The sequence below is a fragment of the Podarcis erhardii genome (genome assembly GCF_964252035.2).
Source record: "Podarcis erhardii genome assembly, chromosome: 6".
Taxonomy (NCBI): domain Eukaryota; kingdom Metazoa; phylum Chordata; class Lepidosauria; order Squamata; family Lacertidae; genus Podarcis; species Podarcis erhardii.
In genome coordinates, this window is record NC_138510.1 from 4286206 (window position 1) to 4311750 (window position 25545).

Below are 25545 nucleotides of genomic sequence, written 5' to 3' on the forward strand. Positions count from 1 at the left end.
GGCGAGAAGGACACAGACGAAATAGCCAGGTCTCCGTTTTGAACCGCAAGATCCCGTTTCCTCCGTCTGCGCTCAACAAGTAAGCGCTCCGCTTCAAGCCCCCTCCCTCTCCTGCCTTAAGAGTGTCACTGACAGATCGGCTTGCCCTGGTAGACATCTAATTGCATTATGGTAAATCTGTTACAGTCTCCTTCTGGCCTGCCACTTGAGACGAAGAGCGAGTGTTTTGTGCCTTGAGTGCCACCTCTCTGCTTGGTACGGAGGATTAGTCTCTCTGCGCGGAGATGGCTCCGCTTAAGGAGGTTGCGGTCTGAGCTCTCGATGTCGCTGAGCAGCGAGAAAGCCCAGGCGCTATTGTAGAAAACCCCATGGTAGAAGGCCATCAGTGTAATTGGCAAAAATAATGCAATAAATTACAACAGTAGTGCCCGAAAAAATGGGATAGGCATGAAACGGATTAATATTGCAGGACCCCTCACCCACCCGCTAAACAGACTGCAAATACAAATTGCTGAATGCTGAATGAATAGCATTGTTGATAAGATCTCAGGATCGTTGCTTCATCACAAGCAACTTAGCATTGAGAAACCTCTTGCGGTTGGCAGCTGAAAAACAACCCGTTGGCATCTTGTCTCTCTTCCAAAATTGGTTCATCTGCCCTTGCGCCATTTAGGAGTCTCATTGACTTTGTGGTTTTGGGGACAGAGAGAAACACCAGGGCCTGTTAATTTTTTTCCTGCGAACACAGCTCAGGAGGCTGCATTCTGGCGATCGTGGCTGTTGCTTTAACCTTTCGAAGCTGAAAACACGTCTGGCAGCTGATGAAATCTAGAGGGAACGGAGCAATGCCAGCATAGGTGGTTTGTGTCTCCCCCTCGGAGATCGCACCTCTCCTAGCGCAAGCTGGATGAAACATGCCATACAATAAAATATTGGGGCAAATGAAGGTTTGTTTGACAGTATAAAGTGTTCAGATTCTTCCTTGGCAGCATCCAGAAGGAAGAAGATTTCACGTGAGACGGCCTGGTGTCTTCCAGATGTTCCCAGCTATGGTGATGGAGCTGGGATCCAACATCTGGTAGACCCAGGCTGTCTTGGCACCTTGACCTGCGCGAGAGCTCTCTTTTGTTCAAAATTGTGTTACAAAATCTCGGCAAGAACCCAAGCAAACATTTCCCCCTTTGCCTAATCAGTTCCTTTGCTTTGTTCTGCTTTAATCACACTTGGCTGATGTGGGCGAGGTAAATCGATTGCACCAACGGCGTCCGACTTCCCTTTTCGCACTGGGGTGGGAGCAGGAGCTCTGCAAGGCCACTGCTGGAGCAAGTGGTATAGCGGTCTTTCTAGCCGAGGTGGTTGTGGTCAGATGGCAACCTTTCCTGATACACCATTTCGAAGACTTCTGAAACGCTGCTAACAACAATGCTGTAAATACAGTGGCTCTGGTTAAGAACTTGATTCGTTCTGGAGGTCCGTTCTTAACCTGAAACTGTTCTTAACCTGAAGCACCACTTTAGCTAATGGGGCCTCCTGCTGCCGCTGCGCAATTTCTGTTGTCATCCTGAAGCAAAGTCCCCCCCCCCATTTTTAAAATTCATTTTATAACACAAATAAACAACACAAACAGAAAAACAAACAATACAAACAAATTATTGTCCTTATTTTTTCTAAACATTGTTAGGTGGGCTTCCCCAAATCCCCCCCATCTGATTTTCATTTTACCTCATCTTTAGCAGTTACATATATCATAATTTCTAACCATTTTTTAAAATCACACTTACTTTAGAGCTGAAGCAAAGTTCTTAACCTGAGGTACTATTTCTGGATTAGCGGAGTCTGTAACCAGAGGCATCTGTAACCTGAAGCGTCTGTAACCCGAGGTACCACTGTACAAGGAGAGGAAGCTCCCATTCCAGTGTGGTGCAGTGGTTAAGAGCGGTAGACTCGTAATCTGGTGAACCGGGTTCAATTCCCTGCTCCTCTACATGCAGCTGCTGGGTGACCTTGGGCCAGTCACACTTCCTTGAAGTCTCTCAGCCCCACTCACTTCACAGAGTGTTTGTTGTGGGGGAGGAAGGGAAAGGAGAATGTTAGCCGCTTTGGGACTCCTTAAAGGGAGTGAAAGGCGGGATATCAAATCCAAACTCCTCCTCCTACTGGACCATGTGCAGCATGGCATAGTTAAACTATGGAACTCTCTGCCACAAGAGGCAGTGGTTGCCACCAACCTGGGTGGCTTTCAAAAGAGGGTTGGGGCGCTTAACAACAACAACAACAACAACAACTGTCAGGGGTTCAGGGAGAGAGACGCAGATGAGGGAGGAGACAGAAAGTGAGGGGGAAGCATTCCAGAGTGACGAGGAAGAGGATGACAATGACCCAAGATTGTCCATGAGTCCGTCCAGTGAATCGGAGGACTCCCAAAAGGGAGCCCCTCTGGTCAAGCCAAGGGGAGCTAGAGGGGGAAGCAGTCAGGAGCAGGGAAACGAAGGGGGAACCCCCAGTGGGAGTTGGAGATCGGGACCGGCTGCTCCGCCGGAACGGAGTGAAGGGGGTGGAGTGACCAGTGTGTCAGGGGGAGCAGAACAGGAAGCAGAGAGGGGAAGGAGATCAGGGCAAGACGTCCTGCCGGAAGGGGAGGAAAGTAGTATCGAGGGCAGTGTAACTGTCGAAGGGAAGGTCAGGAGCAACGTACGCGCGCCAAGTTCAAAATGGGAGGCGCGCGGAAGTGAAGAGAGTCCTGGGGAGGAGCCTGGTCCCAAAGCCCGAAGGAGGGGGGAGGAGGCGCCAGAGGATTCAGCCTCTGGGGAGTCCCGAAGGGAGAGAACACAGGGGGGCAGAAAGACCCTGCGGAAAAGGAAAGAGAGGAAGAGGTGGACCAGTACAAGCCTCTTAAACTGGTGTAGAGGCGGGACTGACTCAGAGGGGACTTCAGCGGTCTAAGCGTAACAGACGTAGAGTCACGGAGCTCGGCTGTGAAGCTAAGAATGTTCTTCAATAAAAGCTTTTGTACATAAGCCGGACTGGACTTTGGTCTCTTGTGAGCTGGGACCACGGGTGACTCTGACAACAACAATAATAATAATAAATTTTATTTATATCCTGCCCTCCCCAGCCAAGACCGGGCTCAGGGAGGCTAACACCAAATATAAAAACAATTGATTGAAATACAGCTTAAAAAACAAGATTAAAATACAACATTAAAACATTAAAATGCAGCCTCATTTCAGTGGAAACTCAATCAAAAACTTTTTTGGGGATGAAAACGTCAAGTCTTCATCAAGAACTGGTCCTGCGTGGGCCAGAAAAAAGCCAGGGAAGTCCCCAAATAGGAGTTCCAACACAGAAGGAGAAAGGGAAAAAGAGGGGAAGGGACTCAAGTTGATTCCAAGCCAAAGGCCAGGCGGAACAACTCTGTCTTACAGGCCCTGCGGAAAGAAATCAGACCCTGCAGGGCCCTGGTCTCATGAGACAGAGCGTTCCACCAGGCCGGGGCCAGTGTTGAAAAGGCCCTGGCTCTGGTTGAGGCTCACCTGACTTCCTTAGGGCCTGGGACCTCTAGGGTGTTGCTATTTATGGACCTTAAGGTCCTCCTTGGGGCATCTCGCTTTCAGGCCGAGGGAGCCAGCGTTTATCCACAGACAGCTTTCTGGATCGTGGCCAACATGACTAAACCATTTCTGGTGCAACTGGACACTCTGATGAAATCCAGAGTGCATGGAAATGCAATTTACCTTCCCACCGGAGTGGTACCTATTTATCTACTTGCACTTTGTGCTTTCGAACTGCTAGGTTGGCAGGAGCTGGGACCGAGCAACGGGAGCTCACCCCTTCACAGGGATTCGAACCACCAACCTTCTGATCAGCAAGCCCAAGAGGCTCAGTGGTTTAGACCACAGCGCCACCCTCTAGTCCAGAGGATGCCAGACTAGATGTGCCATTGGCTTGATCCAGTAGGCTCTTACATTCTTCTGGTTGGGTGACGGTGGATGTCTCTGCCATCTCTTGATTTCTACTCGAGACAATGACTCGCCGCTGAGTGAGTCCCTTGAAGCAAAGTGTTTGTCACGCCGGGTGAGTTGTGAGTGGGTGGTTTTGATACCTCATTGACGCACGCTTGCCATCTTTTGATGCCTTGGTGAGTTACGTGATAAACATCCCCGTGCCTAGAGCTCTCCGGGTGTGTGTATGTGAAAACCTAGCTCTGGTTAGCGGGCTGGATTCATTCATCCTTCTCTCCATCACCCTCTGAGCCAATCTGGGCTTCCCCAGCTGCTTTGTGGTCTTGTGGCTAAAAAAGCAAGTTCACCTGAGGACTTGGGACGCCCTCGCTGCCAAGAGCTTAACTGAACAAAAGGCGCCCATTGCAAAGAACAGTCGGTGCTTCCGAATGGTCCGATACTAAATTCTTCTGGGTGTGCAAAGCTCCAGAGGCCACGCGGATTTGCCTGGCGTTCCTGCGCCTTCTTTGTAGTGCCCTGGAAGACGGGCTAAGTCGTGTGAGAAGATTAGTCTGGTTTTCATCAGGTAAATCATTCACTCATCTAATTAATTGCGCATGAGCTCAGGTGGCATGGAGCCAATCCAGCAGCTGCCTTGTCCGCTTGCTCTGCCGGATAAGCCCCCACCTGGCTCCTCCCAAGGAACAGTAATAATATAATTTATTGTATATACCCTGCCCATCTGGCTGGGCTTCCCCAGCCACTCTGGGCAGCTTCCAACAGAATATTAAAAAGACAATAAAACATCAAACATTAAAAACCTCCCTATACAGGGCTGCATTCAAATGTCTTCTAAATGTCCAGTAATTGTTTATCTCTTTGACATCTGGTGGGAGGGTGTTCCACAGGGCAGGTGCCACTACCGAGAAGGCCCTCTGCCTGGTTCCCTGTTGCTTCACTCCTCGCAGGGAGGGAACCGCTAGAAGGCCCTTGCAGCTGGACCTCAGTGTCTGGGATGAATGATGGGGGTGGAGACGGTCCTTCAGGAACCCTGGGAATCATAGTTTTGGGAGGGTTGAGGACAGTTAGCACAACCCACCGTACAAATCGTATCAAGTCCTGAGACGCTGAGAACTACAGATCCTTTCAGGGGCCAAGATTGGTGGGTGGAATGCATATTGTTCGTTTCACAGCCTTCAGAAGCTTGGTGGAGCAGGGTGATAGCCTGGGAAATGGCCGCCTCTGTGGTGGCTCCAAAATTTTGGAATGCCCCACACCGGCAAATGCTGAAGAGGCACCTCTTTACTGTGGCTTTTGAACCCAGAGGTGTATATTTTTACACCTTATTTCTGCAATTTTGCCTTGAGCTGTTTTATTGTGCAATACATTGTGTTTGGGTGTTAATATTGTGCTTTAATTGCTGTAACCCATGGGTAGGCAAACTTAGGCCCGGGGGCCAGATCTGGTCCAATCGCCTTCTAAACCCGGCCCACGGACCGTCCAGGAATCAGCATGTTTTTACATGAGTAGAATGTGTGCTTTTATTTAAAATGCATCTCTGGGTTATTTGTGGGGCATAGGAATTCGTTCATTTTTCCCCCTTCCAAAATATGGTCCGGCCCCCCACAAGGTCTGAGGGATAGTGGACCGGCCCTCTGCTGAAAAAGTTTGCTGACCCCTGCTGTAACCTGTTGTGGGGCTTGGGGGTGGTTTTATAATAATAAATAACTGATTTGTCGTTGCCAGTGCCCTGTTGCTTTTCTGTATGAAGTTTTATTAAGACGTTTTGCAATACAATGAAAAGCAAACTCTTCAAAATGGAAAATGATAAAAGAGAAGAGAGAAAGAAGAAAGAGAAGAGAAAAAGCCAGAAGAACAGAAAGTAAAAGAAGATAATAAAAGAACAGAAAGGAAATAAAGAGATCGGTAAAAGCAAAGAAATGAGTATAACAGAATAAAGCAAAAGAGAGGAGATATAAATAAAAGTGTTTAGGGAAGCTTTTAATGTTTAATAGGTTATTGTATTTTAATATTCCGTTGGAAGCCGCCCAGAGTGGCTGGAGAAACCCAGGCAGATGGGCTGGGTATAAATAATAAATTATTATTATTATTATTATTATTATTATTATTATTATTATTATTATTTACTTTAATCCAATGTTTAATCCCAAATGACGTTCTTCCTCTACTAGCTGATGTTTTCTCAATAATTAATCCAGGCATCTCCCCTTGTTCCTCATCTTTTCCATCCAAGAGGTCCTAGAGAGATTCTCCAATTATTATTCAATATAAGAATCCCCTGCTGCTTCTCTGGATCACACCAAAGGTCTTTGTGATCTGGCATCCTGTGTCTCTCTCAGAAACCACCCTGATGCCTCTGGCCAGCAGGACCTGAGAGTGTCAGACTAGGACCTGGAAGACCAGAGTTCGAATCTCCCACTCGTGCAGGGAGCTTGCCTTGGGACAACCGCTATCTCCCAGGCAACAAATGTAGGGTTCAGACCTTCTAGGCTCCAGCAAGGTTGGAAATTCCTCAGGTTCCTTCCCAGTTCACCTTATTCTCTCCCTGGCAGGCTAGCGGTTGTTTCGTGCTTAGGAGAAGGTTATGCAAGGTTATGAAAAGACTTGTCTACATTTTTCCCAACCTGCCACCTCCATCCCAGGGACATAGGATTTATTCCAAACTTCCCAGAGTTCTCCCTGTAATGGGGCAACATGCAAATAAAGACGGCTAACCATAGATTTAAAAGAAAACAAATATTCAAAAATTGAAAGCTCCTCTCCCATCTCAAAAATATCCCCTCCCCAACACCCTGCATTTGAGGCAGGGAAGGGAAGACCTCCCAGGATGGGAGGCTAGGAGAAAACTAATTTTTTATTTAGATTAGTTTGGTTTTCATTGGATGGCACGTCGAAAAATTTCAATAAAAACTCCTATCAGAAATTGTCTCTCCCCCCCCCAGCACAAATATACAGGTGAAACTCGAAAAATTAGAATATCGTGGAAAAGTTCATTTATTTCAGTAATTCAACTTAAAAGAGACAGAGCAATGCAGAAGAGCTGAAGGCTGCTATTGAAGAATCCTGGTCCTCCATAACACCTCAGCAGTGCCACAGGGTGATAGCATCCATGCCACGCCGCATTGAGGCAGTAATTGAGGCAAAAGGGGCCCAAACTGAGTACTTATGCATGCTGCTACTTCTCAGAGGTCCAATATTTCTCTACTTGCAGTCCTTGTTTTTCTGATTTCATTTAATATTCTAATTTTCTGAGATGGTTAATTTGGGGGTTTCATCAGCTTCATGCCATAATCATCACAAATATAACAAATAAAGGCTTGACATATCTCGCTTTGCATGTCATGAATCTATCTCATATATTAGTTTCACCTTTTAAGTTGAATTACTGAAATAAATGAACTTTTCCACGATATTCTAATTTTTCGAGTTTCACCTGTATAACATTTGACTAAAATGTTAATTGTGAGCTAAATCCAGCTAAGATAGGCTTAGGCTGGATTTCGGCGACCTGGTGCCCTTCAGATGCTGCCGGACTACAATGCCCATCGGCAGGCTGGATGGGACTGGTGGGAGTTGTAGTCAGAAAACATCTGGAGGGGCAGGGTGCTGATGGGAATTGTAGTCTGATGCCTTCACAGCTGGTGGAGATTCTGAGGGCCCAACATCCACAGCAGGAGTGCCCCCTGGTGGCACAAAGAGGGGAGACAAAGGGTTGACACAGAGTTTGCAAAGAGCATTCCTGAATTGCGATGGTTGTTGCTGCTGCTCCTCCTCCTCCTCCTTCTCCTCCCTTGGGTTCCATTACATAAAGTTTCCATTTCCAGAGGGCTTGTTCTCCTGCAGCAAAAACAACAAAGTCTTGTGGCACTTTAAAAACAAAGGCTTTTATTCAGGCGTCGGCTTTCGTGAACTTCGGTTTGGGTGGTGCAAAGCAGTGAGTTGCAAAAGCAGCCTGCGATTCCGTTGATTCTCCTCGATCTCTCAGCAGCTTTCAGGGCCATCAACCATGGTCTCCATGCTGGAGATGCCATTGGCTATTGAACCCAGGGCCTGCGGCATGCAGAGCAGATGGTCTTCCACTGAGCCATGGCCTTCCCTTTGTGTTTCACCACCACCACGACTTTGTGGTGGTTCTGGTCCTCCTCGGCCAACTTCTCTCAAAACATGAACTCATGAATGTCCAGCGAAGCTGATTCAGTTGGAAGAATCAGGACAGAGATAAATACTTCAACAACAACAACAATTTATTATTTATACCCCGCCCATCTGGCTGGGTTTCCCCAGCCACTTTGGGCGGCTTCCAGCAAAATATTACAATAGCCTATTAAACATTAAAAGCTTCCCTAAACAGGGCTGCCTTCAGATGTCTTCTAAAAGTCAGATAGCTGTTTATTTCCTTGATATCTGATGGGAGGGCGTTCCACAGGGCGGGCGCCACTACCGAGAAGGCCCTTTGCCTGGTTCCCTGTAACTTCACTTCTCGCAGTGAGGGAACCGCCAGAAGGCCCTCAGCGCTGGAGCTCAGTGTCTGGGCAGAATGATGGGGGTGGAGACGCTCCTTCGGATATACTGGACAGAGGCCGTTTAGGGTTTTAAAGGTCAGCACCAACCCTTTGAATTGTGCTCGGAAACGTACTGGGAGCCAATGTAGGTCTTTCAAGACTGGTGTTATGTGGTCTTGGAGGCCGCTCCCTGTCACCAGTCTGGCTGCCGCATTCTGGATTCACTATTTTGCAGGAGGAATTCAAGCACATACCAAATAGGTTTCATAGAGTTTTCATGTAGTTAATGAATAGAACTGAGGGGAGAGAGACTTTCTGCAGGTAATGTCTTTTCCACCTGTCTTGTCCTACCCCATGGGCATAACCAGGATTTTGGTTAGGGGGCGCTTTTTTAAAAAAGCCTGGACCAAAAAAACAAGGTTCTATGTTGTGAACAAATAAACTCAGGTAAAGGAGCATTTGGATATATATTTAAAAGTCTCTGCAGCTCCCATTTTTTCCAGTGGGGTCTGTGCAGTAGAACTTCCCGATGGACTGTCCCCCTGTTACTTTAAGATCTAAACTGAGCGTGGAGACTTCATACCATTTGAGTTCTCTTTCCATCTCTGCTGTTGACTCACAACACGGACAACGGGTCACAATCTCCCTCTGTGAAATGGGCACAAGACCTTCAAAGAGTGCAAGATGTTCATGTAATGAATAGCACAGGCTCCTGAGGACACCTCCGTCATGGCAACCCAGTGAAGCATGGAGAGTTGTCACCGGAAATGGATGTGATAACAGCAGGTTAGTTAAGGAGTATGGCATCTGACTTCGCCATTTGTCTCCAGGCCTGACCTGTCTACTAGGCAGCGCTGCAGGTAATTATACTTTAGACAGCTTCCTTGATTTATCAGCTGCCGAATCTGCTGAAGGGTGTACAGGTTGCCCTTGCAAATTCGAGCATGGAGAGGTATGGCCTCTGATGAGCAGAATCTGTGACACATTTGCTCACAAGAACTTCCGGATTGCCTTGCTGAGTGAGGCCAGGTTATCTCTCGCTTGGACTACTGCAATGCGCTCTATGTGGGGCTACCTTTGAAGGTGACCGGGAAACTGCAACTAATCCAGAATGCGGCAGCTAGACTGGTGACTGGGAGCAGCCGCCGAGACCACATAACACCAGTACGTTGGTTCCCAGTACGTTGGCTCCCAGTACGTTTCCAAGCACAATTCAAAGTGACCTTTAAAACCCTAAACGGCCTCGGTCCAGTATACCTGAAGGAGCGTGCCCAGCCTCATCGTTTTGCCTCGGCAGTGTGCCTGGAGGTCTTCAGCTGCCCAGGCGACAAGACCCCCCCCCCCAGCCTTGCTAATGTGTTCCGAGGCAAAGCTGAGCAAGACGTTGTGCATCTGCTGTGGACTGAATATATTCAGCTGCAGGCTGACCTTTGGAGGAAAAAAAAAGAGGAGGACAGAATGGAGTTTCCTGGAAGAGGGCCTGGCTGGCCAGGTGCTCCTGTTCAGGGTTCCACCCTGCACTGCTGCAAATTCCACTTGCACTGGGCCGGCTGGCTGAAGTCTGTCACCTGACGTTCCTCTGCTTCATTGCAACACATGGCAGAACCAGTGCCTCTCTAATCTGAGCCGCCTCCATCCCTGACATCATCCAGGTGCACTGACCTGGTTCTCTCTTCTGCCACCTGAGTTTCGCTTCCTAGTCAGCTGATGCCCCCGCCCAGCCCAGGCTCAGCCCTGGCCGTCGCTATAAAGTCAGAGGCAGGCTGGGAGCGCGCAAGCCAAGAGCAGAATTCTTGCCAGAGGCAGCAGACAGGTAAGAGCGCCGATCTGTTTTGTGTGTGGAAGGGGGAAGGGAGAGATAAGGCATCTATTTGGATATAATCTACGCTCCCACCTTGGATTGTAAAACCCAGATGGCTGTTTGGAAAAGTGGCTCTACATTTGCCACCCTGAATTTGCTTTTGTTGGGAAGCAAAAAGGGTGGTTTTACTTGCTGCTCTCCAGATTTCGCTGGACTCCAATTCCCATCCTGGTCAAAGGGCAGGGACCGAACTGTTGGGAGAGCCACTGATTCCCTGCTCCATATGCTGCTTGTGGTTGCTGTTAATTAGCTGCCAGTTAGTTAATAAGCGCTCTCTTTCCAGCATTTTGTGTTCTCCTGGACTCCCTCACCAGGGACTTTCTCCTCGCAGTCCCAGGATGTTCAACTTTTACGAACTTCTGTTAGAAGCTGATTTTGCAAGCCTGCAAGGCGGCTGCCGATGTCCTGACCATATTTACTGAATTTCTTAGTTATTTTGGAGGAGAATTCTTGAGGACGAAAGAGGCTTTTGGACCTACTGTCTTTAAACCCTTTTGTGACATTTTGTTTTGTAAGATCAAGGAGTTTACACAGAAAGATATGGAAATGGTTCTCATCTTGGCAGTAATTTAGAAATGAATTAAGAAAGGAAGAATCTGCTCTAAGTGGATTGGGTGTTGATATGAGAGTCGACATTATTTGTGTATCAGAGTAGACCCACTAATACTAATAAACCTAAGTTACCCATCGCCATTTTCTTCAACTCTGAGTAGGACTAGCATTGAACATTCATTGATTTTAAATTGTTCCATTTTTATAATGTGTTGGAATATTAAGCTGCAAGACTATGTACGACAACAGAAGATATTTGGAATTATTGCAGATGCGATAAATTTGTTTACATTGTATTCTTAAAGCATTATTATTGAACATTTTGAAACCTGATGATAGTTTTACTACATTTGGTTTAACATTAAGAGATCTATTTTTATTTTTATTTTTGGTAAGTTTGTTCTCAGAATAAAGGCTCAATTTTTTATTTTTAAAAAACACAGAAGGATTCCTTCAACAAAGCAATTCTTCTCCTTTAATAAGTAGTTTTATTGATTTCCAATATATAACAATTACAAAAGAGAGAGAAAGGTGTAAAAACAAAATCCCAAAGCAATTCTTGTACTTAAGAAAACGAGAAAACCTTATTACAAACCAGAAGAAAAGAGTTATGTGGTTGGGAAGGAAGGTGCTGTGTAAACTGGTCATGGTACTCCTCACAGAACTCTAGCCCAACGGTTGCCATTAATTTGATTCTGAATTGATTTTAGAATGTATTTCTATTAATTGATTGTGATTTTATGTAAACTGTGTTACTTTTACTCTTGTTAGCCGCTCTGAGCCCGGCTTCGGCTGGGGAGGGCAGGATATAGATAAAATTTTATTATTATTGTTATTATAAGTTGGTCATACCATTAAGCAGTAAGGGTAGCAAATCTTGCAATTTTATTTCATTAATATTTTCAACATCCACATGTGAACCCTGAGGACAAAGAGGGTTGGTGAGGGACTCCCACTATGGCAGTGACCCCCTATGCTCCTTAAATTCCCGTAATACGTAAATCCGGCACTGGATATTCCCTCTTTGCCCAGGTTGTTACAATGATGGCATTCCTGCTGGCTGGAGGGGCAGTGCTGGTGCCACCTGTGGAGAACTGCCAGGCTGCAAATCAAGTTCTTCCAAGATCTAATTTTAAAACCGCCCACCCCTGTGGCACACATGCCAAATGGAGAAATGCAATCATTGCATTGTCCTGGAAAATCCTGTGTTTCCCTATGACTAACTTTTTATGATCCGGTGATCACTCCTGTGTGTGATGCAAGTAACCTGTGATCCTGCCTCCCATGGCATCAATTAGCCGGGCACGATAACACCTAGCAGGTCATCGTCATGGGACAATCTTTTTCAAGTGATTGAGCAACTGCATTGCGTAGTTCCCAACCGTTTTTTAGAAAATAGCTGCCGCATTAATCTGTTAAGGCAATTAGATGAATCTGTTAAAGGAACTTCTAGCCAGCGACAAGTGTCACCGGGTACCTTTGGGTGAAGGGCTGCCGATAACTTTTATAATGATAATTATCCTGATTCATAGAATGGCAGTGGTTGGTTTGCTTTTAATCCTTGTGTGTGTATCCAAGTTCTTTTTAAAACCTGAGGGTCAAACTAGCAGGTGTGGATTTATTCAAATCTGTTTGCATATGGCTACTCAATTAATATACAGTCATGCCTCGGGTTACAACTGCTTCAGGTTGCGGACCGCCGAAACCTGGAAGTACCGGAACGGGTTACTTCCGGGTTTCAGCGGCCGCGCATGCGCAGAAGCGCTAAATTGTGCTATGCGCAGAAGCGCAGAAGCGCAACCCGCGCATGCGCAGACGTAGGTTGCGAGTGCTGAGGGTTGCGAACGTGCGTCCCACATGGACCACGTTTGCAACCCAAGCGTCCACTGTGTTTTTTAAATTAAAAAATCAGTGACTGTTCCCCCCACAAAGTGACAGTACCTCCCCAAAAGTAGAACATTGAGGAAACACTGATGTTCTCCTGCGTATTCAGGAACCCAGAGCTGTAGCCTCACCTTGGCATCTTCCTCTGTGTGCTTCACCCCCCAGAAAGAAGCAGCAAACATGGCGACGTTGTACCCATCTCTCGAGGACATGAAAGTGGACCACGTTCTGAAGGTGAGAGACCAGTTGGTCCTTCCCTTGGGCTTCTTCCTTTCGTTTTTTTGTTTTTATTATGTGTTTTGTGTTTTGATTTTGCATTTCTATGCTGTAAACCACCCTGAGATCCCTAGATGAAGGGCGGCATAACAAACAAAACAAGCAAACAAACAAACACACCAGGCAGACATCACTTCTGTTGCCTTTTTGCCACATCTGCCTTATTGCAGGGCAGATTCGAGGGTAAACCATACATGGAACGAGTCTGCCCCTGCGGCTTGATGGAGGTAGAAACTGTCTCTCATGCCTTGTTACGCTGCCGTTTCTACGGAGATATACCGTTGGTATTCATCACTCCTGTTATACAAAAATCTCCAAATGGATCCGAACTTCAATGTCTAAAACTCCTGGTAGAGGACAAGGATCTAGAGATCACGCCAAGGGTGGCCAAATTCTGTGCAATTGCCATAAAACTCAGGGAACAAGCTGTACGTACTACCAAAATGAGTAAGGTTTTAAATGACCATTTTAGGTTATATTTCAATGATCAAGATTTAATATATATATATTTAACTGCCGCTATATCTGAATTGTCTCTGTTATACCCATTGCAATTCAATGTATCCCTGTTGTGTTTTATGATTTTCCTGATATTGTAAGTGAGCCGGAACTGGTCTGTGACCATAACAATAAAATTCACTCACGCCTTTTTGCCACCCACTAAAGACCTTCCCTTTCCAACAAGCCTTTTAAATGCAGGTCTTGACACTGTTGTTCCTATAAACGAGATTGTTCTTAATTGCTTGTGTCTTTAATTGGCCAATTGCTTTGAGGTGTTTCCTGGGAAAGGATTCCTTTATGGAAGCATACAAACAGCATGCACACGGGACCTTCATGCATCGGCTCAGTCCTGGTTCAAATCGCTCCTCCTGGAAAGCAGGATCTTTGGGGTCCGCTGGGGAGGAGAAGACCCTGGAGATGCCAACCTAATCACTTGCCCTTCTTGCCTCCGCAGGCCCAGGCAGACGCAGCCCCCAGGGCGCCAGCCTCCATCCCTGCTCCGCTCCCTGCCCTCGTTGTGCCATCAGCTCCTCCAGCTTCTCCCGCAGAGAAGGCCGAGCCACCCAAGCCAGCAGGTAACGCAATCCAGAGGTGACAAAAAGCCTTCAGTGGCACCAGAGGCTCGCAATGCAAGCTTCAACAGTGCCGAGATGTCATGTAGCTTTGTGACTTAGGGTCCTCGTATCTACGGGACTGTCTCTCCTGGTCTGCCCCGCAGAGGACCTTAAGGTCCATGAATAACCATAGTTTAGAGGTCCCTAAAGAAGTCAGACTATCCTCCACCAGGGCCAGGGCCTTTTCAGTGATGGCTCCAATCTGGTGGAATGCTCTGTCCCATGAGACCAGGGCCCTGCAGGATTTAACCTCCTTGCATCAGGCCTGGAAGACAGAGCTGTTCCACCTGGCCTTTAATTTGAATTCAGCCTGATCTTTTATTTCCCTTTTCTTCCCCTTTTATGAAGATCACCCGCTCTGAGACCCCACAGCTAATTCTCCCCTGGCCCAAGTAGGACCAATTCAGCCAGCTAGCCCTGGAGATTATCTAATTGATTTTTTATTTTTATTGTCATTCATGTTTTTATACTGTATTTTATGCTGCTTTTATAATTAAGTGTTTTAAATTTGTTGTTAGCTGCCCTGAGCCCTGTTTTTGAGCCAGGAAGGGCGGGATATAAATAAAAAAGTATTATTATTATTATGTAGAGAGAGATTGTAGAGTTGGAGGAGGTTCAGAAAATGGGATGGACCTCTAAGAAGAACAGTTACAGTGTCTGGGAGTTTTTAGCTTGCAGAAAAGGCGAGGAAAAGAAGACATGATAGAAGGTTTACAAAATCATGCAGGGCATGGAGAAAGGGGAGAGAAAGGAAAGCTTTCCTTCCTCTCTCATAACGCTAGAATTCATGGGAAGCTGGACGTTGGAAGATTCAGGTCTGATAAAAGAAACTCACACCGCACAGAATCGAACTATGGACCTCACTCCCACAGGAGGCGGTGATTAGACGGAGGGCTAGCCCTTATTGTCAACATGTGCAAACACATCGTGAGATCTAGAGACTTGATTTTTGTGTTTTGTTTTGCATTCTCCGCAGCTAACGCACGAGATAACGCGCAGAGTGCATTATTGTGCAGCTTACGCTCTGAATTCACTTCTCCCTCTTTCTTTCCTCTCCAGCCCTGCCAGTTTTGTACCCGAACCTCACAGACTTAAATGATTACATGGGCCTCTCCCTCTCCAGTGAGGAGGTCCAAAAGAATCTGGGACTTGCCCCGGCAGGCGGAAACGTAAGCATTTCTGAGGGTCATCTGCAACAGCTTTTCATTTGTCGGTTGCATTTGCAGAATCCCTGTGCACAGGGGCATTCTGCCAGGACCTTCCTATCTCTATCTCTTGGATAAATCTGCCGTCCAGCACATTTCCCCGGGGCCAAACTCTGTGGAAAACGACCTAGGCAGAGGTGCAGAGTCACAGCGATTGCCTTCCGTGTGAGAAGAAGAAGTAAAAAGTCCAGAGACTGTTTCTTCTATCTCTAAAAGCGTTTATTTACAGCCACAAATCAGTCCACAAAAACCATCACAACTTGGAGACATTCTCTCAGTGCCGTGTATCTCAGCGTCTCAGCCTAAACTGAAAGTACCGTATTTTTTTGCTCTATAAGGCTCACTTTTTCCCTCCTAAAAAGTAAGGGGAAATGTGTGTGGGTCTTATGGAGCGAATGCAGGCTGCGCAGCTATCCCAGAAGCCAGAACAGCAAGAGGGATCGCTGCTTTCACTGCGCAGCGATCCCTCTTGCTGTTCTGGCTTCTGAGATTCAGAATATTTTTTTTCTTCTTTTCCTCCTCCAAAAACTAGGTGCGTCTTGTGGTCTGGTGCGTCTTATAGAGCAAAAAATACGGTAACTCACAGACAAAGAACTGTGACGCACAGCTTCACGTGGTAGCTCCTCCCAGATACAAGACACCACTGGAGGTTAACCCTATAACCACCATACTCCACACTAACTCTGGGGTGGAGAATCTTCTCCACCAAAGGGCCACATCCCCCTCTGTGTAACCTTCCCAGGGCCACATGCCAAGGGTGGGTGGGAACAGAGTCAAAAGTGAGTGGAGCAATGAATGGGAATCATAGCAGTGTTGCATAGTGGTTAGAGTGTTGGCCTAGGACCAGGGAGACCTGGGTTCAAATCCCTGCTCTGTCCTGAAACTCATTGGTTGACCTTTAACGGTGGCCTCAGATCCTGGTGGTTCCTTGATTTCCCACCATGACATTATCTTGCTGAGTCAGTCAGAGGAAGATAGAAAGCTGCCTTCTGCTGAGTCTGGACTGCTGGTCCACTTAGCTCAGTATTGTCTACTCGGACTGGCAGCAGCTCTCCAGGTTTTCAGAGATCCCCAACCCTATGGGGAGATGCTGGGAATTAAACAAGGGCCTTTCTGCATGCAAAGCGGGTGCTCTAACCACTGAGCCATGCTGCTTTTCTAGGAATGCAAATTTGTACAGTGACCCAGTGAAAGGCTGTTCTGGAACTAGGATAGCCAGGTCAGGAGCATTGCAGACCCTGAGATTTCAGTGACCTAGAAGTGACCTTTGGTGATTCTCCTTCTGTGCTACCTCCCACCGCTGAGCCTTGGAGATGGAGGTTAATTGGGAGATGGGAGGAGGATAGACGCCCGAGCTAAAGCTTGCAGGCTTCACACATTGAATGGATATTCAAGCCCTCTGCCTGCCACCAGGAGGCAGGCAGGCCAACCTGGAGATTTCAGGATAGCCCTGGACTTCAGGAAACTTTATCAGGAATGTCCCTACCACATAGGACAAGCTTCCTCAACTTTGGCCCTCCAGATGTTTTTTTGGCCTACAACTCCCATGATCCCTAGCTAGCAGGACCAGTGGTCAGGGATGATGGGAATTGTAGTCTCAAAACATAATGTGGAGAATGAACCAGCCGCATTATCCAGTGTGTGCGTGGGTGAAAATTAAATTGATTGTTCCACAACTTGGGTTCTTTGGCAGGCTGTGACCTCAGCGCCCACTGCATCGGGCTTGGTGGTTGCCCCCGTGACGGGAAGCGACCTGGGGATTCGTCGGGCGGAGATCAAGCCCGGCTTGCGGGAGGTTCACCTCTGCAAGGACGAGCGCGGGAAGACTGGACTGAAGCTGAGGAACATTGATAAGGTGAGTTCTGAGGTTAGGACTTTCCGAGGCAGGAAGAGCCAGAGAGTGCTACTGGATGAAGCCAAAGGCCCATCTAATCCAGCCTTGCGGTTTTTACAGTGGCCGTGTCTGGGTCAGCGTTCTTTGTTGTTGTTGAGTCGTTTAGTCGTGTCTGACTCTTCGTGACCCCCTGGACCAGAGCACGCCAGGCCCTCCTGTCTTCCACTGCCTCCCACAGTTTGGTCAAACTCATGCTGGTAGCTTCGAGAACACTGTCCCACTATCTCGTCCTCTGTTGTCCCCTTCTCCTTGCGCCCTCCATCTTTCCCAACATCAGGGTCTTTTCCAGGGAGTCTTCTCTTCTCATGAGGTGGCCAAGACTGCCTTGAGACAGTCTTTAAACCTCTTTTGTTGACCCCCAGCATTACACTTTCCCTTTTTAAGTTCGGAATAGAGTAGTTGCTTTGGAAGACAATCATCGGGCATCCACACAACATGACCAGTCCAATGAAGTTGATGTTGAAGAATCATTGCTTCAACACTGGTGATCTTTGCTTCTTCCAGTACACTGGTATTCGTTCGCCTGTCTTCCCAAGTGATGTGTAAATTTTTTTGGAGACACCGTTGATGGAATCTTTCGAGGAGTTGGAGATGGCGTTTATAAGTGGTCCATGTTTATGATGCCAATCAGCCCAGCTGTTGGGTGCCCAGGCCATCAACTCCCCCCCCCCTTCTGAGAGGTGTGGGAGTGGCTTCCTCGAAATCCCATCTCCCCTTCTGCCCAGGGACGCCTACCTCTGGGCTCTAGGCAGATGTGACCCTTTCCTTGCTGGTCTCGTTTTAGAAATCAAGTATGTCGGTTTTCACCAGCCCAATGTCTTCTGCAGGGCTTGTTTGTGCAGCTGGTCAAGGCCAACTCCCCGGCTTCTCTGGTGGGCCTGCGCTTTGGAGATCAGATCCTTCAGATCGACGGGAAGGATTGCGCAGGCTGGAACACGGACAAGGCTAAGCGGGCACTGAAGAAAGCCTCTCCGGAGAAAATCGTCATGGTGGTCCGGGACAGGTGAGGAGCAGGAAGTGGCTGTGGTTATCTGAGTCGTTTTATCACCCCAAAGGGCTGCCTTTCCTCAGAACCATAGAACTGCCTGCAACATTAAGGATGCTCATAAAATGCAAGTTCCAGGTGCTTCTCCTCTGCTTGCCTTTTCAGGAATACCATACTTTTCCATCCATAAGATGAGGATTTTTAATTAAAAATTAGCTTTAAAATTATCCCTTGTCTTATACATGGGTAGGGACGCGGGTGGCGCTGTGGGTTAAACCACAGAACCTAGGACTTGCTGATCAGAAGGTTGGCAGTTCGAATCCCCGCGACGGGGTGAACTCCCATTGCTCGGTCCCTGCTCCTGCCAACCTAGCAGTTCGAAAGCACGTCAGAGTGCAAGTAGATAAATACCTTCCAGCGGGAAGGTAAATGGCATTTCCGTGTGCTGCTCTGGTTCGCCAGAAGCAGCTTAGTCATGCTGGCCACGTGACCCAAAAGCTGTATGCCGGCTCCCTCAGCCAGTAAAGCGAGATGAGCGCCGCAACCCCAGAGTCGGCCACGACTGGACCTAATGGTCAGGGGTCCCTTTAACTTTACCTTATACATGGGTAGTGCAGAGGTGGGTTGGGCGATTGGTCGCAGCGGCAAGTGGGAGATTCTCAGCGGCGATATTGTGGGTGATTGGTGGCTGTGAGAAGGGCTGCAGGTGATTGGCTGCTGCTACGGCAATGTCTTCAGCAACATGTGCAATTGTCAATGGCGGGTGAGTGACTCTGTGCAATCCTCCCCATTTTCTTGATTTGGAGTTCCCAAAAATAGGGGGTGTCTTGTAGATGGAAAAATATGGTATATCTAAAAATATAGGAAAGGGGTTGAAAATAAAACCCACCCAAATCCTAACGGCTTCCAGGCTCAAAGGCCTGGTTTCCCAAGCTCTGGTTTTCTGGATATTGGAAATGGCTAAGCCGGTGTATGCTCTTTTCCCCGGCAACTCAATCAGAAAGGTGGGGTACAATGAGTAAAATGATAATTGTATTTATAGTGTGATACGCTATTGCATGACTTTAACATTATAATCTTTGCTCGGTAGGCCTTTCCAGCGCACGGTGACAATGCACAAGGACAGCATGGGCCACGTGGGCTTCATTGTCAAGAAAGGGCAAGTCAACTCGCTTGCCAAAGGCAGCTCTGCGGCTCGGAACGGGCTCCTCATCAACCATTACATCTGTGAAGTGAACGGGCAGAATGTCATTGGCCTGAGGGTAAGGACTCTTGTGTGAAAGGGGCAGTGGAGCAAAGGATGCTGCGGAGAGCTCTGTGGAGCCACGGAAATTTCGGGCTGTGTTCAAATCCTTAAAAGCTGGAAACTTGCTTTTAAAAAAACAGAAAAACAAAACACAACTCAATCAAAAAATCCAAGCTGTATTTTGCACCCAGTCCCCAAATCCAGATGCAGCCATGCCCATTTCTCTCAGTGCTCTACTGTGACTGCATCAATATTATTACGTTTATTTGCAAGACCTCTGTTATGCGCAGCATCTAGCATTCTTTGGGCACATATACAGGTCCACACCTTCTGCCTGGTTTTGTTTGGAACTGATGGGTCAGAGGAGGTTTGGAGGAGAGATTTCAAGAGCAGGGAGAAAGCGGTGGCTGGCATAAAATAGTCCTTTTCTGGGGGGTGTCCAGGCATGTGGGGCAGCGAGAAAGAGGAGGTCCATTTAGGGCAAGCATAGGAAATCTCTGGCACGGGTTCGAGTCTGCCTCGCAAAGCTTTCCACACCCCAGCCACACTTAGAGCAGAGCATTCCAAACTTTTCACCTTGGTGGTGCACTTTTGAGACGTGCATCATTTTGCAACACAGTAATTCAGTTTTGCATCATTTCATGACACAGTCATTCAGTTTTACTATCAAACTGGAGGTTAAACTAACCCCTTTCCAGCCCCAGGAAAAGCGCAGGGAGAATTTGTGTGGTGTAGCTACACACTGCAGCCGACACACTAACGTGTCACAACACACAGTTTGGAAAGCTCTAACGTGGAGTGTGCTGCCAATTCTTCCCTTTGACGTTGGGTCGCCCGACATCATGGTGACATCGGGTGATTGACAGGTGGGCAGGTTGAGCCTGCCTGATTGTCAGAAGTGGCCTCTGGGAGTTCATGGGGAGAGAGAGAGAGAGATGGGAATCTGGACCACCAGCTAGATCCTGTTCGCCCCCCCTCCCGATTTGAGGTACTTGGGGACATTCTGGACGGGCAAGGCTTAGTGGAGTTTGGGTGGCACAGGACAGAACATACTGGGCTATGAGGGGAGAAAGGTAAAAGGGGGGGCAAGCATGGATAGCTCAGTGGGTAGAGCATGAGACTCTGACTCTCAGGGTTGTGGGTTCAATCACCATGTTGGGCCAAAAAGATTCCTGCATTGCAGGGGGTTGGACTAGATGACCCTCGTGGCCCTTCCCAACTTTCCAATTCTATGATTCAAGATCCTCCTTCAGATAGTGTTGGGATCTCCTAGCTTTGCTCTCTTTCCCCCAGGCAGCTGTCAGGGGACCCAGACAACAGGGGGGCACAAGAAAAAATGTCGTTTTTTAATGGGTACACGAAGGGGGGGGGGGACTCCCTTGTGCAATTCAGTAAAGTGGCACCTCGACCCATCTTTGTTTTTTGTTTTTTCAATTTTTTCAATTGATTTTCCAAAAAAAAATTAAACAAACATACATCTTAATTGTACTTAATCCAATCTTAGTAACATTGTTAAGTGACTTCCTCAAATCCCCCTGGCTGAATTTCAGTGTATATCATTGTAACAGTTTTCCAAAACCAATTTTCTCATAAAATTAACTTAATCACTTAACATCTTTCTTTCTTTTCATTTTAACTTTAAACATGTTATTCTCTAACATTACATATTTAAATCCTAAGCCTATCTGGTATTTGCAAGTTTTTCCAGTTAAGTTATCTTAGCATATTTAGTTAAAGATTCTTTAAATTTCATCCATTCTTTCTGGTACTCCTCCTCCTTCTGGTCGGGGACTCTTCCAGTCAGGTCGGCTAGCTCTGAAAAGTCCATCATCTTCACCTGCCATTCCTCCACTGTTGGGACTTCTTGTGTTTTCCGATTCTTAGCTAACAAAATTCTAGCTGCAGTTGTGGCATACAAAAACAGTCTAACATCTTTCTTGGGCAATTCCAAACCTGTTATTCCATCTTTGAGCAACCTTCTTCTTGAACTCTTCCTTCTCAAGGACAAGGAGATCACAGAGGTCCTCACTAACGCCGGCAACATCATCACTCTGACCATTGTCCCTGCCGTGATCTACGAACACATGGTCAAAAAGTGAGTAGCCATGGGTTGGGGGGGGGGGTGGTAGTGGGCAGAACGGCTAAGTGAGGGAGCTGAGAAATGCCCACCCAATCCGTAGCTCACCCCAGCTGGGAACTCGCTGCCACAGAGATGAAGAACCTGTGGCTTTAGATCTTGAGAACATCAGAAGGGTTTGCTGGACCAGACCCATCAATCCAGGATCCTGTTCTCACAGTGGCCAACCCAATACTTTTGGGAAACTAGGAAGCAGGACATGGGCAAAGGGGATCTCCCTCCTCCTGTGGTTTTCCAGCCACTGGCATTCAGAAGCCTTGCTGCCTCTGTCTGTGGAGTCTGAGCCAAGCCATAATGGCCAGTAGCAACCGATAGCCCTCTTCCCCTCCATGAACTTGCCCAACCCTCTTTTAAAGCCATCCAAGTTGATGGCTTCTTCCTGTGGTTGGGAGTTCCATAGTCTAATCATGCACCACATGAAGAATTGCTTTATCTGCTCTGAATGTTCCGGGACCTTGTTGGAGTTCAAGCTTCCATCATCTCTGAACGTTGGCCACCATGGCTGGGGTTTGATGTGAGTTGGAGTCCAGCAACCTCCAGGGGGACACAGATTCCCCCAGTCCTGTGCTAGACAAGTCACAGAAGCTCCCAGTCTCTGTTGTCTACCTTGAACATAAATATAAGAACACAAGGAGAGCCCAGACCAAGGGTCAATGTAGTCCAGCATTTTGTTCCCAACAGCAGTCAGCCAGAGGCCTTTGGAAAGTTCAGAAGCAGGCAACACTCATCCATTTTTGACCCTTAGCCAATGGCATTCCGAGACAGATTGCCTCTGAATCTGGAGGTTCCATTTATATAGAATGGCTGAAGGGCCCAACCACCATGAATTTGTCTGTTCTTCTTTTAAGAGTCACTTAATGGCTAGCGACGTGGGTGGCGCTGTGGGTTAAACCACAGAGCATAGGGCTTGCCGATCAGAAGGTTGGCGGTTTGAATCCCCGTGATGGGGTGAGCTCCCGTTGCCCAGTCCCTGCTCCTGCCAACCTAGCAGTTCGAAAGCACCTCAAAGTGCAAGTAGATAAACAGATACCGCTCCAGCGGGAAGGTAAACGGTGTTTCCGTGCGCTGCTCTGGTCCGCCAGAAGTGGCTTAGTCATTCTGGCCACATGACCTGGAAGTTGTACGCTGGCTCCCTCGGCCAATAAAGTGAGATGAGCGCCGCAACCCCAGAGTCGTCCGCAACTGGACCTAATGGTCAGGGGTCCCTTTACCTTTTAAGGTAATAGCAGGCACCATATCATGGCAGGAAGCAATGCAATCTAATAATGTGTTATGAAAAATAATACTTCCTTCTGGTTCTCCCATCGCTAGTCAATTTAACTAAGTGACTTTAACTTCTAGTATTACTCGGGTGGGAGAGGAGGAAAAAACTTTTGTGGCCTTAGCTGTAAAACTGGATTTTGCAGAGTATTTTGACCCCTTTTAAAGGGCTCTTGCGACACTCAGGCTGATTCCTGTTCCTTCTGTCTCCTAAGGCTTTCGAGTGGGCTGGCAAAATCTTCCATGGACCGCTCAGTTCCTGATGTTTAAAATTTCTCAAGACTTTCCACTGCCTCTCTCTTCCGGGATGAAATACACCACAGATGACTCCTCCAGAACCCTTTCAGTCTCACTGGAGAATACTCAAGAGGTGCAGAAAGATTAATCAATTTCTTGAAGCTTTCAGCTATTCTTTAAGGACTGTGAGGACTCCAAAGATTTGATGGGGACATAGTGGAGTTTATTGCATTCCTGGGTGATTCTTATCTCCATGAGGAAGTGAAGCAGCTGATTCTCTGATCTTCATAGCTTAAATGTAAACCGAAGAAACCCAACCTGCCCTTCTGCTGCCTATTCAGACAACCAAATCAGACCTGGGTGCCTCCTATTTAGCAGAATAGCCAGCCTCGGGCTTGCATAGCTTTAACACCAGAACCACTGTGGTCCAGCAATGTGTTCCAAATTTACAAAGCAAACAGCCTGACTCTCTTAGGGAAACACTAGCCTGTGTTAAGTGATGCCAACGGTGCGCTCTTGTTTAAGCACATTGGACATGATTGCAGGGCCACCTCGACCGGTGCCAGAATGAAAGAATGCCTGCTTTGAATGCCATGTCAGAAAGAGAGCAGAGATATAAATGCACTAAAGTCATTCCTTTGCAGCGATTTGAGCATGTACTGGAAATTAAGGTTTGCACAATTAAAGTAGATTAAAGTGCTCTGCTGCAACAAATCCACTTAAGAAAGGACCGGTTGTGATTAACAGAGCGATGGGGCAATGCACTGAAAAAAGTGTGAGATGATCAATGGGAAGATGTTTCCACACCCTGCAAGCAAACCAGGATGAATGCTTGTTGTTGTACAGCTTCTCTGCAATCAAAGCAGAACAAATAAAGGCTGGATGTGGTCAAACTTCTGCGTAAGCTTGGGCCAAGCCTGTTGGGATGAACACTCCATGAACAGGCAATCTGAAGGAGATCAAAATCAATATAGGCAGTGCCTGGCACAACCAGAGCCCACAGTTCACCCAAGCTAACATACTTTGAATGAGTCCTAGGAGCTAGCAGGCCGGTAGCTGGCCAGTGGTCCACCGGTGGATTGCAGTCTTAGCTTCCACCCATCCTTTGAGTCTTGGCTGTGTACAGAAGGAGGGTTTGCTACCTCCAAGTGCCCCTGTGCTTTTTGTTGCATGTTTGCTGCAGGATATTGAGCAATGTTTGCTGCAGGATATTGAGCAAAGGTTTCAGCCTAGACCAATCATGGAAAGCAAGACGCCTTTGGAGACTGAAACGACGTTTTATTACAGCCACCAAACAGACGAAGGTTACAGGACAGTGGAAATCAAAACCCAAGAAGAGTATACAGCTTTTAAGTTCTGTATTTAAAAATATATTATATAGATTTTTTTCTTCTTCTCTTTCAAATATAGTCATACATTTATTTCTCGGCAGAGCTTTGGATAGTCTAACAGATGTGTACACATATCCACAAGTACATCACACGGGCGGCTTTCCTCGTAGCGCACCACCAGCCATGTTTGCCACCCTTTCACCAAAATCCACTCTTTCGTGCTCTCCTTCCCTACCCAAATACTTCACGTTACAGTTAAAACAGAGGCAAAACCTACCTCCCACTGGCTAGCTCATTTGGAAAATCTGCCTTCTATGTTTCCCCTAACCCTTGCCCCTTTCTGTCACCCAAGCAAACCGAGGGTTATCATAGATTCCGGTGTCTAAGACGACTTTTTAACCCCGGAAAAGAGGTTAAAAAGTTGGGGGGTCGTCTTATACACCGGGTACTACCTCCGAGGCAGCAGCGGGCGGCGGGCTCCGCGTCGCGCTGGGCGGCTTCCTCCTGCCCAGCATATAAGGCTGGGCTTATAAGACGAAACCCCAAATTGGCACTGCCAATTTGGGGGGTCGTCTTAAACGCCCAGTTGCCTAATACACCAGAATCTACGGTATTCAATCTACCCTTGACTCTTTCAAATCCTTGCGGAGGCCGAATCACATGGGCTGTTTGTTTGCCACAAGTATAGGCACAGATGCTGCGGCCGCCACTGCTCAACTGGCTTCAGGAGGCTCGTGAAACTCTGGGCCTGGGCTTGCGACACACGGCACGCCCAACCTGTTTGCCCTTGCTGCTACGTCGTGAGCCTGAAGGGGAAAGAAGCACAGGCCGACCTAGCGGCTCGTGAAGGCACCCCGGTCACAAATGCGAGCCTTGTGGTCAGGGCAGCTGAAGACCTGGGGTGCAAACTGTGACACTGGCACCAAGCGGGGTGGGATGGGACCATGTGCTCGCAAGCATTGGCTCTACATGCAACAGAGTCCCTATTAAATCCAAAAGTAAGGTGAGCTCTTGTTGCTTCAATTGCACAAAACACATGAAATGCCGTGAAAATCCCTGAAACGAGAAGTAATCGGCTAGAAATATTATCTTGCAGAA

At 47.4% G+C, this 25545-nt stretch overlaps 1 protein-coding gene and 1 long non-coding RNA gene across 3 annotated transcripts in view; one reads left to right on the forward strand and one right to left on the reverse strand.

Moving 5' to 3' along the window:
* The window catches only part of LOC309345238, a 114221-nt gene that overhangs the window by 2531 nt on the left and 86145 nt on the right, over positions 1–25545 (reverse strand). The gene's annotated exons all lie outside the window — the stretch shown is intronic.
* SDCBP2 (syndecan binding protein 2) lies at positions 9937–24009 on the forward strand. 2 transcript variants are annotated; one of them, XM_081868007.1, is made up of 9 exons: positions 9937–10277; positions 12871–12995; positions 13993–14113; positions 15212–15321; positions 17051–17212; positions 18079–18254; positions 19327–19498; positions 21486–21577; positions 23095–24009. In XM_081868007.1, exons 1-9 carry the CDS (start codon positions 10172–10174, stop codon positions 23147–23149), a joined length of 1119 nt encoding a protein of 372 aa, XP_081724133.1. In that variant the 5' UTR covers positions 9937–10171; the 3' UTR covers positions 23150–24009. The 2 variants fall into 2 exon arrangements, with proteins under 2 accessions (XP_081724133.1, XP_081724134.1); XM_081868008.1 differs by having other exon boundaries at positions 10191–10277; positions 12927–12995.